General features: G+C 40.8%; 2 protein-coding genes and 2 non-coding genes across 10 annotated transcripts in view; 2 read left to right on the forward strand and 2 right to left on the reverse strand.

The window, feature by feature from the left end:
- Positions 1-2,133, forward strand: part of TEX2 (testis expressed 2) — a 103,035-nt gene extending 100,902 nt beyond the window's left edge. For all 6 annotated transcript variants that reach the window (XM_087710259.1, XM_087710260.1, XM_087710258.1 and 3 more), the window contains exon 12: positions 350-2,133. In XM_087710259.1, the coding sequence (XP_087566385.1) occupies positions 350-472 (123 nt within the window). In that variant the 3' untranslated portion in view covers positions 473-2,133. The remainder of the gene's footprint in view (positions 1-349) is intronic.
- Positions 2,134-3,995: 1,862 nt separating this feature from the next.
- Positions 3,996-4,130, reverse strand: LOC148048210 (small nucleolar RNA SNORA76). The gene has a single exon (XR_015696187.1). It is a non-coding gene; the product is annotated as a small nucleolar RNA SNORA76 (small nucleolar RNA).
- A 332-nt stretch (positions 4,131-4,462) lies between these two features.
- On the reverse strand, positions 4,463-4,525 carry LOC148048211 (small nucleolar RNA SNORD104). Its single transcript, XR_015696180.1, has one exon. It is a non-coding gene; the product is annotated as a small nucleolar RNA SNORD104 (small nucleolar RNA).
- An 8,232-nt stretch (positions 4,526-12,757) lies between these two features.
- Positions 12,758-13,387, forward strand: part of ERN1 (endoplasmic reticulum to nucleus signaling 1) — an 89,169-nt gene continuing 88,539 nt past the window's right edge. For both annotated transcript variants that reach the window (XM_014069448.2, XM_014069449.2), the window contains exon 1: positions 12,758-12,986. In XM_014069448.2, coding sequence (XP_013924923.2) covers positions 12,894-12,986 — 93 coding nt within the window. In that variant the 5' untranslated portion in view covers positions 12,758-12,893. The remainder of the gene's footprint in view (positions 12,987-13,387) is intronic.

Genomic DNA, 13,387 nt, shown 5'->3' on the forward strand with positions numbered 1-13,387 from the left:
TGGCTGGATGGTCACTGAAGCAGTCGGTGTGAGGTTAAATGGACTCTGGGGGATGGTAGAGGATAGGAAGGCCTGGAGGAACGTTGTCCATGGGGTCCCGATGGATTGGACACAACTTGCAAATAACAAGCTGTAAAAAGCAATGTTGCTTTAATACCCATGATAACTCTGGTCCAAATCTAATCTTAAGGTAGTTAGATGTTTACTAGTGATCCATACTTGATTCAAATAAACCTGTTTAGAATTCTACTTGGCCTGATGGGAGAGTCCAAAATGAGAGTTTGGTATATTTAATTTCTCTTGACTTTATATTTGAATTGCATTCTAACTCAATTATTATACCTTGCAGAAAGTTTTTGTCATGCCAAACATGGACGACCTTTATATTCCTCTAATGCACTCAGTCACGGACCCCCGCTCATCTATGTGCCCTTTGAAAGATTCTGAAGATACCGAATTGGAGCAGCCATGAAATGTGAAGACTGCAGTTTACAGTATTAACAGATGTTGTTTTCATGTTCTCTTTCAAATGAAACAAGTCTAGATGATTTTTGTCCTTGTGCCATGTTTTATTTTTTTAAAGATAAGATCGCTTCTGCCAATAATTGCTCCAGTTATGGCTCTCTATTGACTTTAGAGCATTAGTTCCATTTCTGCTAGGCTTTAAAACCTAGTAGTTAATATGCACTCTTCTGCAGTAAACTAGGAAGAAAATCCAACTAGCAGCAATTGATCAAACAGATTTGATCCACATGGGAGTACTTTATGGATGTGCAGTAATTCAGGATACACCTTGAACACTGACAGTGTGTCTCATCCAGCCATATGGAACTTGTTTTCAATAAGGCATGAACATGTCTAACTGGAAGACTTCTCCTCTCAAGCAGCTGGAGATACAAATGGAAGTGGCATGTTCTTCACTCCTGCAGTCCCAATAGCTTGTGTCAAGCAAATTTGAAAGTTTTTGGAGCTAAGAATGTACATTGGATGTATAGGTGATATTGTCAATCCATATAGATTATGCATAGTAACTTATTTTTTTCATATGAAATTGAGTTTCTTGGAAACAAGTAGCCATATAAAACATGCAAACATACATAATTGGTTTTAAGGGATCTTGTGATTCTTTAGAAAAAGAAACAAATTAAGACAAAGCCATGAGACCAAACTACAGTAAGCCTTCTAGTTAGTGTGTTACAATTGCAGAAGTTGTGGTTGATGGCTCTCGGAGTTGAAAACACATAGAAATGTCCAAGGCCATGCATGTACTCATCGGAAATGATTGCATGGAAGGAGCCATTCACTTTCACCAACCAGAATGTTCACAGCTGTTTTTGTTCCCAACTCTCTAGTGGATCCTCGTTTATCCATTTAAGGAGGTGCAAATCCTGATTACAGCTCTCTTTTTTTGGTCAACGTAGCTAAAGCACCTTGTAGGCTGGCTTGTATGAAAGTAACAATTCCAAAGCACTACAAGTGAGAATGGCCAAGAGAACACTGCCTTGCTGTTCCTTTCTGTATGGACTAAACACATAATACTGAATCTAACTCTTTTGAACACTACATAAGCAATGAGTGTTTCTTGATGCTCAGTATTGCCAACTACTTATGTTGAAAGAATGTTAATTTAGTTTACAAAGAAAGCAGGTGAGCTATGGAGTTCACTCTTTGATAGTGTACTAGGCTTTACATATTTCTAAGATCTTTTTTGTATGTTGTGTTAGGTTCCTGCGCCCAAATTTCTCATGATTTGCAATCTCCAAATGAAGCTAATTGAAGTTGTTTTTTAAAAGCACCTTGCCTGAAACATTTAAAATTTAGCATTTAATATATTGACATAATCGTATTATTTGGACAACTATTTTGTTACCTCAACTCTGGGACCATTCCATTTTATGTACTATTCTCATTGCTCAATGAAAGCATTTTGCCTTCCTCTTAAATCTGCATGTCTTATTCACAGCTCTTCCCCCCACCCCCATCTGTGCAATAAGTCAAAATACTAGATGCATAAATATGTAATCAATTATCCAGGTTTGGCACAAGTAAATTCACTGCATTTCATAATCAGACTGTGTGGGTTACTACAGTGGGCTTGCTTTTTTTTCCAAATAAACTTATCCCATGTCAAAATCTGTTTTGATGTTTGGTGGGGTAGATGTGTGAGTGCATATCCAGGAATACAGCACTCATAGTTCAATGAGACTGAAATACTGAAAAATTGCCAAATCGTATTCTACAATTCTTCTGAACGTTTCAAGCCGTTATATCCAGTACTCATGATATATTTTCTGTGGGAGCAGTCAGGCAAAATAGATCATGTCTCATGGCACCGGAGCCAGCCAGTCCTCTAAGCCAAGAGTACTCAAGATTCTTTGGGGGATTGATCTAGATTCTAGAGCATAAAAAGCTCTAGAATTTAAATAGTATATACTGGTAATTATTCAGGATTTAATTTACCTTTCTACAGGATGCTTTCTGAATTTTGCTCCAAATAGAAGATCTGAGGTGTTTTTTCATTTTTTGTAAATTTTTCTTCCATTTGTAAAGCAAGGTTTAGGGGATGCAGTCCATTTCCACCCACAAGTCTTTTCTAAATAACAGAATTAGCTTCCCAGATAGGAAAACGTGCTATATATCCAACAGCTCTTCTTAAGTAGTTTTTTCTTTCTGTATTAATGTAGCACTGTGATCTAAAATGTGGTTTGGTATTACAGCTGTGTAAACTATCAAATGTTTTAGGAAATTTCTCCAAAATTGCTGCTCAATAAATAGAAATGATTTGCATCTCCATAGGATGTAAATTAAAGCTGCACCAGAGACCAGACACCCAATGAAGGGTTCAGGCCTTTTCCCTAAATAACCAGCCACTAGGAACTACATAGGACAGACTGTGTGCTTATCACATTAAACCAGAGGTCATGGTTTAGCACTGCCAACCTAAGTCAAATTGAGTTTCCATTATGTCACAAGAACCCAGACTGGGTTGCATTAAAATCACATTTGCTACTTTAACCAGCATCAATTTATTTGATAGCATTACTAAAGTTTTGCCCAGATGTTGCAAGAGATCTCGACTTAACTGTATACACAATTATATTTGTTCAGGGGTTCCCAGAGATGTGAAAATTTCAAGGCTTCCTCTGGTTGAGGCTGCTCTGTAGTTTTAACTGGTTTCCAAAAGAATTTTTTTATCCAGGAATATATCAATTCACCCTTCCTAAAATATTGGCAAAACCCAATTTGAAGCTACACATTCAACATGTTGCACTCTTAATAGGCTTTAGTTGCTTATCTCATTATATTCAGCATTAAACCAGATTGGTTGACAAAGTTGTCAGTTACACCCATGCTAGAGTGCTTCTCTGCAAAGAACTCTGGTTGTGGTAAAATTTATCCATATTATAAAGTTGTGGCTAAATCAGAGGGCTGTATTTTGTTCTGAAATATATTGAAGTTGTGTCCTAAGCGGCATGGAAGGAAATTAGCAATGGAGTACCCTACCTGGATTGCTGGCTTTTCATGAATGCTCTACTAGTATACCAAAGTTTTGTTCCATATAGAAGTAGCCACCCTCCATGCATAATCTGCAGTCCCATTTTCTCTGGGTTTGTATAGCAGGAGTAATGTGCACTTTGCTAGGTTGTGTGCTACAATTCTACTAAATGCCCAGAGATTTACGGTTATTCTTCCAGTAGGTGGTAATGTTTAGTAGGAGGCAATCAGTTGGGGGGGGGGGGGCGTGTGCTTTTTGATGAAATATGACACCAATGAGATTGCAATGAGCTGCAGTGCCTTACAGCTCGTCTCCCAGTGGGGTTTTACAGGACACTTTTGCTTGAGGCTAGGTTGTTACTATCATCTTTGAAGATGGGATTATGCAGACTGTCAAATTGAAGCACTCCTACATAACACTCTCCCCAGATGATCAAGCATCTGAACGTCCACTGTTATTTGGGGAACTTACTACATATTTGAACATTAAGCATGAGATGGATTGTAACTTGTCTTTAAAAGAATCACTCAGGTTTAAGCTGAGCAACACCAGTTATAAGCAAGCTTTTTATTTTTGCACTGTAGCGTAGCCAGTGAGACCATGAATGGGCCATGCACCAGTTCAAAGGCAGTGCTTCAAACCTATCTGAAAAAAATATCCAAACTAAGCAGGTTTTAAATTTATTTATTTACAACATTCAAGACATCCCCACATCATAGCCTCCTTGTGTTGCTTAGATCAACAAGTGACAGTTGGTTCCAGAGGTTTTCATTCAGCATCACATCAATCTTGGCACACCTAGAGCAAAAAAAAAAGCAGGATTCAGGGTAGTGATTTAAGAATGCTGAGATACCTTTGCTCAGATCTAGAGAGATTATGGTTTTACATTTTTTTTTAAACGCAACATACCACTGAACATTAACAGCTAGGGTGCCATTACCTGCCCCTGGGCAGCTGATGCTGGTGGCTCAGATACAGGGTCTCTTCATCTGCATCAGCAGTCTAACACGCCAAAAATATCATCACAGCAGCCAGCATAGGGTTCCCAATTTAGATCACTCAAAAGCAGGATTACAAAGGTTTATTCTGATGTGCTCACCAGGAGATGCAGATATATCCCTCTCCTACTGCAGTTCTTTGGATGCTAACAGTAGAGGAAACCTTTTTGAGTCTTCAAGACTAACCAAGTCCATATCAGACATGTCACCCATGAATTTCTTCACTCATTTAACGACATCTATAGTACCCATCACACTTGTGTTCATAAATTTCAGGGTGGAAAACTTTTTTTTTGCTCGAAAGCACCTTCTCTGCAGGACCACTTGCACTTTTCTCATTTGTGGGGAGGAAAAGGTTCCTACCTTTCCAACTCAGCATACACTGTCATCATAAGCTAGAATAGAATAGAGTTTTAACCTTCCTTTTATATGGCAAATGTCATTCCCTATTCACCAATTTTAACTTCTTTTTCAAACATGCGAACTAGAAAGCACTACATAAGTCAGGGGCGCAACACATCTGAAACCACAGAGGGTTTCAGATGTGTTGCACAAAGTGTCCTTTGGCATCAGCAAAGTCAGTCCAAAGCTCACAAACCTTGCCTCTGGATTCAAGATATATCGGAGTCCTTGCAAAAAAGCAAATTATGATATGCTGCCCAATTGTTACCCCAGCAAAGGCTTGACCATAAAACCTAAGAGGGAAATGCCACCTCCACACCACTGTACGGGAAGAAGCCCCAAGGTCTCCCCTTTCACGGACTGAGACGTAGTTTGTCAGCATCAAGGACAATGCATTCAAGGGCACTTAAGTACATCCAATTCCACTACCTTCTGTTTATAGTTCCACGTGGGGTTTCGTAAAACGGCTCTAAAAGCCAGTAATTGCCGCCGTGAGTTACTCATCCCTTAAGCAAGGTGTACGAGTTCAAGTTAGTAAGACAAAACCCCCAAAATCAAGAGCAGCGAGGCACAACACGATCCCTGCCATGCAATGACTAACTCGTCTGCTCAAATCCCAACCGTTTTCATTCGAAAATAAGTTCTGGGTCAGTAACATTTGCCAGGCTCCATCGCAATCAGGACTACCGCCCATGTGTTAGGCTGCAGAAATCCCAGCGACCGCTAGATGGCAACGAAGAGACGTTCTGTGAAAAGACGCAAACGTTTTGCCACTTCACGGATCGTTCGGATTACTGCAGATACGGCAGAGGCAATCGTTTCTTTCCTAACGACTACGCCTCCCAAAAGCGAAGGTCGCATAAAAGCACGCACCTCTACGCCTTCCATCCCACGACGAAAAGGCCGAATGCGCGGCCTACGTCTTTATTTATAGGCCGCGTGGGGCCTAGGGACACGCCCCTTTCTCTAGAAGCCAATCGCGATGGCATGGCTTCGTCACGTGACCGGCGCCAACTCGAGGTAAGTGTGCCGGTAACGCGCAATGCAGATATTTTCCCGCCGTATTTTTCATGTTTGGGGGTTTTTTTGGGGGGGGGGGAAGGGGGCACTAAATTCTTACGTTCTTCTCAAGAATTTTAGCCCAAGAAAAGAAACCACGGCCAGTTTACCATCTCTTGAGTCCTATATTTGCCTATCCGCCGGTTTTAATGAGACTCTCCCAACTGAGTTGACATGGATTTCCAGTATTATGCGTATTTCTTCATATGCGTAAACAGTAAACAGTAACAGAGTTGGAAGGGACCTTGGAGGTCATCTAGTCCAACCCTCTGCTCACGGAGACCTGTACTAGGGATTCAAACCGCCGACCTTTCTGATCAACAAGTTTAGTGTTTTAGCCAGTGAGCCACCTAGTCAGGCTTTTAATATGTTTTGATATGCTTGACTTCTGTGTTAAGTCAGGTTGCACAAAATGACAGGCAAGAAGCTTTTGAGTTACCATTAAACCTGCAGAGCTTAATGATTGCCTTTTTTTAAAAAAAATCTGTTCTTCATCATTAGTTGATTCTTGTCAGTATTTTGAACTCAATGGATTTATTCTGTTCTCTGTTTAATATATTTTGCACTTTTGTACACGAGTAGGTCAGAATCCACTTACTGTACTTGATTCCGGGCAGATCTAGATAATACTAACCAGATAATTTAAATTAATTTGTTTTCTTGACTTCAACTCTTTCTTACCCCTCAACGCGTGTGATGTGTTTTTATCCACTGGAGGGCACTCGTTGCTCGTTTGGAAAATGGATAAGTGCATTGGGATAGGATAAGCTTAGGAAAGGGGGCTAGCAAAACTGGCCTACAAAATAGCAATAGCAGCTAGACTTATATACTGCTTCATAGGGCTTTCAGCCCTCTCTCTACAGTCAGCATATTGCCCCCAACAACAATCCGGGTCCTCATTTTACCCACCTTGGAAGGATGGAAGGCTGAGTCAACCCTGAGCCGGTGAGATTTGAACAGCCGAACTGCAGAACTGCAGTCAGCTGAAAATCAGAGGAATACTGGTGGTCCTCGACTTACAACAGTCCATTGACCTTTCAAAGTTACAATGGCAGTGAAAAATGTGACTTATGACAGTTTTTCACATTGCAGCATCCCTCTGGTCATGTGATCAGAATTCAGACGATTGACAACCGACTTGTATTTATGACGGTTGCTGTGTCCCAGTGTCATGTGATCACCTTTTCCAACTTTCTTATAAGCAAAGTCAATGAGGAAAATGGATTCATTTAGCAACAGTGTTATTAATAACTGCAGTGATTCACTTAGCAACGATGGCAAGGAAAGTTGTAAAAGGGGGCAAATCCACTTAAATGTTTCACTTAGCAACATAATTTGATGGGGTCAATTATGTCCGTACGTCAAGGACTACCTGTACTGGACTTTGCTTTTACCTTATTGGGACAGAAGGAGAAATTATAAAATACCTGACTGGTATTGTAATTGTAATTGTATTTGCTTTATCAAATTGCAACATTGCACTCAGTTTTTGCCCTAGTCCCACCCGCTACTTTTGGCATCTGGTCTTTCCAGTGCACATTTGCAAGGTCAATTCTCTGAAAATATGCACATCCTGTTAGTTCTTTTTGCCAGAGGGCTGAAAAAATATACAGAAAAGTGGACTCTCCTTAAGGACTTAAATTACGACTCGGCTGCCCCTGTCAATCAAAAGCAGCCTAGAAAGTTTCTCAAGCAGTGATAAGTGCAGTGTGGTGATGTTGCAAACCATGATCTAGGTGAAACATGGCACCTCTCTTCCAATGAGAAAGGGAGTCAGCATGGGGAGAAGGAGAGCAGAGCTGGACTCCCTAAGGCAAGTTATTGCAGATCTTTGCAAAGCACATCCTGGTCTGGAAGAGCCTGAAGAGGCTTGGTGTCAGGAGCTGTTGTGGAATATAGTTGTGATCTTCAGAAAGGAAGGGAAAGGAGAAGGAAAATGTTTGCTCACCCTGAGAAAGGGTGAGAAAAGGACTCTGAACATTCTTGCCTTGACTTTGTTGGCCTTAAGAAGGAGGGTCAACAAGCTTTTGAGATTCTATAAATGTACCCTGCAACAATAAAATAGCATGCCTGGAAACCCGTTTCTTATCTATTTATCATACTTAGAAACTGCCCCTCTCCCCCACTCCCTGATCTATTCCAAAGGGCTAACTGGAGCCAAAGGAATCCCTTTAAGTATAGTTATGTCCTTATTGGAAAATGTTGCCTTTTTGTTTTTAGGACCCAGATTTTTGGTGGGATTTAAGCAGTGGTAGGATTCAATTTTTTTTACTACCGGTTCGGTGGGCATGATGTGGCTTGGTGAGCATGACAGGGGGAGGATACTGCAAAATCCCCATTTCCTTCCAATCAGCTGGGACTCGGGAAGCAGAAAATAGAGGGGGGCGGGGCCACCTCTGGATTTAAGGTGTGAAGGTTGAGACTCACTGTTCTCCCCCATATGTATAATTTATATTCATACATAGAAACACATACATACATAGTTGGAGATTAAATTTGGAGTATCTCACCAAAGCAAGTTTGACACACATACTAAGGGTATAAGTAGGTAATTCTGTCAGAAAAAGCTGACACATCATGTTCCAGAGCTTTCTAAATCTTTGCATTTTTCCTGCTATTGACTTCAATCATGAAATGCAAATGCTAATGAAAATATTCAAACATTTGCAAGCATGCTTCAAATGATTCCTTGGAATTTGTTGAATATTGCCAAGGGGATCGATATTTTGGGGGTGGAAATGGCAATATAGTTCTAATAACAGTGTGAGCAGCCACAGTGATAAATCTATTTCACCATGCTAATGGGCCATTCCATCTCCCCTTCGGTTAGGTTTAGTAAAATCCAAGAATAATAATATCCATTACCAATAAGTTTGATAATAGCCCTTGGCTACAGTCATACAAATGGTTAGACTTGTGTACATTTAGCAATAGCAATAGCACTTACACATAGAACTTATATATCTCTTCAGAGTGTTTTACAGCCCACTCTTAAGCTGTTTACAGAATCAGTCCTCATTTTACCAACCTCTGAAGGATGGAAAGCTGAGTCAACCATGAGCAGGTCAGGATCGAACCCCTGGCAATCAGCAGAATTAGCCTGCAATACTGCGTTCTAAGTACTGTGCCACCATGCATCCCTATATTTTCAATAGACTTTTAGTTATGTCTATAGGATTCTCAGCCTTCAAAACAATGGCGCATATTTCTGAGTCATGAAATTCAATAAGTTTGACAAGTGGATGTTGAAGAATCAGGTCATATCCTTCTAACTCCAAAAATCCAACCCTAACCCTAACTCAAACCAACCATCAAACAGCAAAATACAATTCCAAATGTGGTAATCCAATACTCCTCTTTTCCTTTGCATGTTGTAACACCTTATAACTAACTCATGCTTTTTTTTCCTGCCATACAAACTTAGATATATCCTTCTGACACTGTTTAAATGGTGTATCAGTTGTCAAAACAGGTATTGTCTGTAACAAAAAACATTCTAGACAAGAAATTTATTTTTATCATTGAAATCCTCACCAGCAATAATGTAATATTTTGAAATTAATTCCATGTCTTAACATACCGGTAGTTGTTTTGGTGTTCTATTTTCACATCATTGTTAACATCTTCATATTGTTTATTAATTTTTTAACTTGCTAATCACCCCAAATTATTTGAATTTGCTCATTAATATTGCAATTACCTTTAAAAGACTTTTCAGAACTTACCACATCATATGCAAAAGCATTTAACTTATAAGTTTCTTTTTTAATCTTTACTCTCACAATCCTCTTATTTTGTCTTATATCTTTGGTCAGTATTTCAACAATCTAAATAAAGAAGAGAAGAGACAGTGGGCATCCATGTCTTGTTTCTTTTTGTATCTCACAAGATTTTATTAGATCTCTGTTAACAATTCTTTGTGCTTCCTGTGAAGTATATATCGATCTTACCCACTTTATAAAGTTCTCCCCAAAATTCATATCTTTCTAAACCTTGAACAATAAAGCTCAGTTCAAATTGTCAAAAGCCAATTTTTGCATCTAACACAATGTGAATTGTTTTTCATTATGGTACTCCAAATATTCCAAAATCTCCAGCAGATTTCTAACATTGTCCTTTAACTGTCTTTTTCATAAAAACCCACATTGGTCTTCTGAATAAATTCTGGCAAAAATTATGTTCAGTGTAACAGCTATAATTATTGTAAACAACTTATAGTCATTATTCAATAATAATAGGCTGCAGCTTGTTTTTTTGTTAAAGTGAAATCTTGTCCCTCATTAAGTATTAATGCTATATTAGCCTTTTTCAACTCTGGTCTCTTTCCTCCCTGTAGGATAGCATTCATCATATTTTATAAAAGTTGTAAAAGTTCATCCTCAAAATATTTATAAGCATCTGATAGTTTACCTAGTCCAGGCACTTTTCCTAATTTAATCTCTTTTCGAGCTTCAGAATGTTTCCTTATTATATGTGGATTCATATTCTGTCTCTTTTCCTCTGCAATCCTTAGTAAATTTTGTTTCTTTAGATATTCATCTGTTAGATAATTCATCTAATATTTTTCTCAGAAGTTCTATCTAGTTGTGGGGAGATTATTTCATTCTAGTCCTCCAACAAATATTAATTTTCACAAGAGAAACCTATTAATCTGTTCATAAATCATTTTGAAAACAATATTGTGTCTTCATTTAAGACATAAATTCCCATGATCAAAGTCTTAATTCCATGCATGTTAATTGCCATTCCAACAAACCTACCATGCTCATAAGTCAATACAGGTTCTAGTTTTAGTTGAGGATTTATATAAATTTATTTTCCCTGTTTTATTTCTTTTTACAAATTCCAGGCTGGCCCACCCTGCTTGATTCTTTCCTTTCCCCTTTTGCTGTCTGCTGTTCTGGCAACAGAGGCACCAATTTATAAAGGAACAGCATTGCGTTTCCTTTGTTCTTATGCAAGATAACAACAGAAAATGAAGTCCATCAAGGAATGATGAATGCAGCATAGAATATAAACACTAAATAGGAGCCTTCATGAAAATCATTTGCTAAGCAGCATTGGTCACCATTGTATTTGTTCAAGGACCTTTGGAACTAATGAATAGCTAATAGAAATGCATGGGTTCAGTTTTTATTACAGCTGAAATGCACTTAGGCATAGGAGGGTCATGGTGACTTTTTCCTGTTTAATTTTCCTGCCAATGTGCAAAGCAAATATACTTTTCATTGGACTAACTTGATCCACAGTTCAAAATTGCCAGGACATTATAGAAACTTTTATCATACTTTTCAAAAGTTATTTCAGTACCTTGGAAATCCCTTTATTTTATCAAGCATTTTCCCCCATCAAAAGGAGACACTCAATTACTCTTAATTTTCTATTTTTATAAAATCTAATAAATACTATCCCCGCAGAGTAAATTGATTCAGTTAGAAAGAATTATGGGTGTTTGCTTGCAATAGCTATGGCCATGGTAAATCCTATGAACAAGCATGTTTCTACATGTTATAAAATACTTCCAGGTTCCACCTGCCAATTGAGTGGCTATTAAAACTGGAAAGTTGTGTTTGTTTATCAATCTATCTAAAATGTGATCCCCAGCTTAACCTATTGACAAATCAGAAAGCAAGGATTATGTGTAAGCTGGGCCAATGGCTAATGGTTTGTGCAAAAGTGAGGAAGATCCTTTCAGGTTCAAAGCACAATAACTTTAAAATGAGCCCCATGTTATTCAAGTGGTTTTCATAGAGGAAAATTTGCACAGAATTATATTTATGAAGCATTTTGCACCGACTGCTTTAAACTTGGCAATTCTTACAAGTTTAGGCATAGATTATTCTGCCTATCATTCTGCCCTTAAATTTCCTAATTTCCAAGATTGGAAGATTTTCCAACATTGGAAGGTGTTGGCATCCGATAGGTATGTAGGTAGATTGAGAGGGAGGGAGGGAGGGAGGGAGGGAGGGAGGAAGGAAGGAAGGAAGGAAGGAAGGAAGGAAAAATATATAACTAAAGCTATCAGATTTGGGTGCAAAACTCTAGGTAACCACTAGAGGGCAGCAAAGAGCTATAGCCCCAAAAAGTGTATTGGGAATGTATCGTTTCAGAATAACTTCCATTCATGTGACTAAGAATGGGGAGTTAGAAATTGTTACTATGATATTTGACATGATACTATGATCCTCGTTACTATATTTACCTCTTTTAATTGTGCTGTTTGAGGCGTCGCTTAAACCCTCACCTGCAGCTTGGGTACAGCTTGCATGCAGACTCACCATCTCATCAGTACAGAGTTTCAAGCAATCACAAACCAGGCTAAGAATCAATAGCTAAGTATTTAAATCATGTGGGAACCAAAGGCACATACCAAACTCCAGAAGCTGCCCGTCAGGTTTCCTAATCTAGATCTCTGCCAGTATCTTGGACTATATAACCCAAGATCCCCAGACAGCCTATTCTCAGGAGAGTTGATTCAGATTTATGGGAGTTCAGGTGTCACATACACCTGGGGCAGATGCGAGTGGAGGCTAACAGATCGATCCATTTCCAGAGCTGATTAAATCCAATCTTTGCCTTGCCAGAGGCGGAGCCTTGTTAGGGACAGATCCCTCTTCTATTTATACAGCCGGGGGTGTAGAGCTACCTTAGGAGAGCCGCGTCCACACATTGCTACCCGCAGACGGAGCAGGGCAGGCAGGGGCAGGCCGGCGAAGCAAAAGCCCCCCTGTCCCAGCACCTCCCTCTCGTGGCCTTTCCCCCCACGCCCTGCTCTCCTCCCGGTGCGTGGCTGCCGGGAAAGCTCCCTGCGGCTCAGCTCCGCCTCCGAAAGAGGAAGGGCCGGACACGCTGCAGGCAGGGGCGCCGGCGATCGCCGAGCGGGCCGGGCTTTCTGCTTTGCGCCGCGGCGGGCCCGGTGCTGGCTGCCAGGGCGAGCCATGGAGCGGGGGGCGCCGGAGCGCTCGGCTTGCGGTCGCCATCTCCTCCGGCTGGGCGCGCTGCTGCTGCTGCTGCTCTTGCCAGGGCCCGGGGTAAGGACGCGCAGGAGCGGGCTGGAGGGGCATCTCGGTCCCGGGTGGAGAGAGGGTCGCCGAGGAGGGCTGGCCAGCGGAGAGAAGGGCGTCCGGCTCGCCGGGGCTTCCCAGAAAGGGTGGGGGGAAGGAGGAAAGAAGTGACAACTGGTTGCGACATCGCAAACACAACTGAGGACGGGCCCAGAAAGGGCGAAGTTAAGTTCCGGGGTGCAGAGACTTTCTAGCTGTAAGCGAGCGGCGGAGGGAACACGCGAGTCCCCAGCAGCTGTTATTGCAGCTGAGAGACTTGCGCTAAGAGCAGCGGTGGCCCTCGGGAGGGGATGGAGGCAGGACAGACCGTCCCGGGGCTGGTTCCGGACCTCATCCGGTCCAGCACGCTGCTGCCTCCCGGCCGGGGA

Source organism: Thamnophis sirtalis, unplaced genomic scaffold, assembly GCF_051295495.1.
Source record: "Thamnophis sirtalis isolate CommonGarterSnake01/CBP01778 unplaced genomic scaffold, rThaSir2_p1.2 scaffold_3, whole genome shotgun sequence".
Taxonomy (NCBI): domain Eukaryota; kingdom Metazoa; phylum Chordata; class Lepidosauria; order Squamata; family Natricidae; genus Thamnophis; species Thamnophis sirtalis.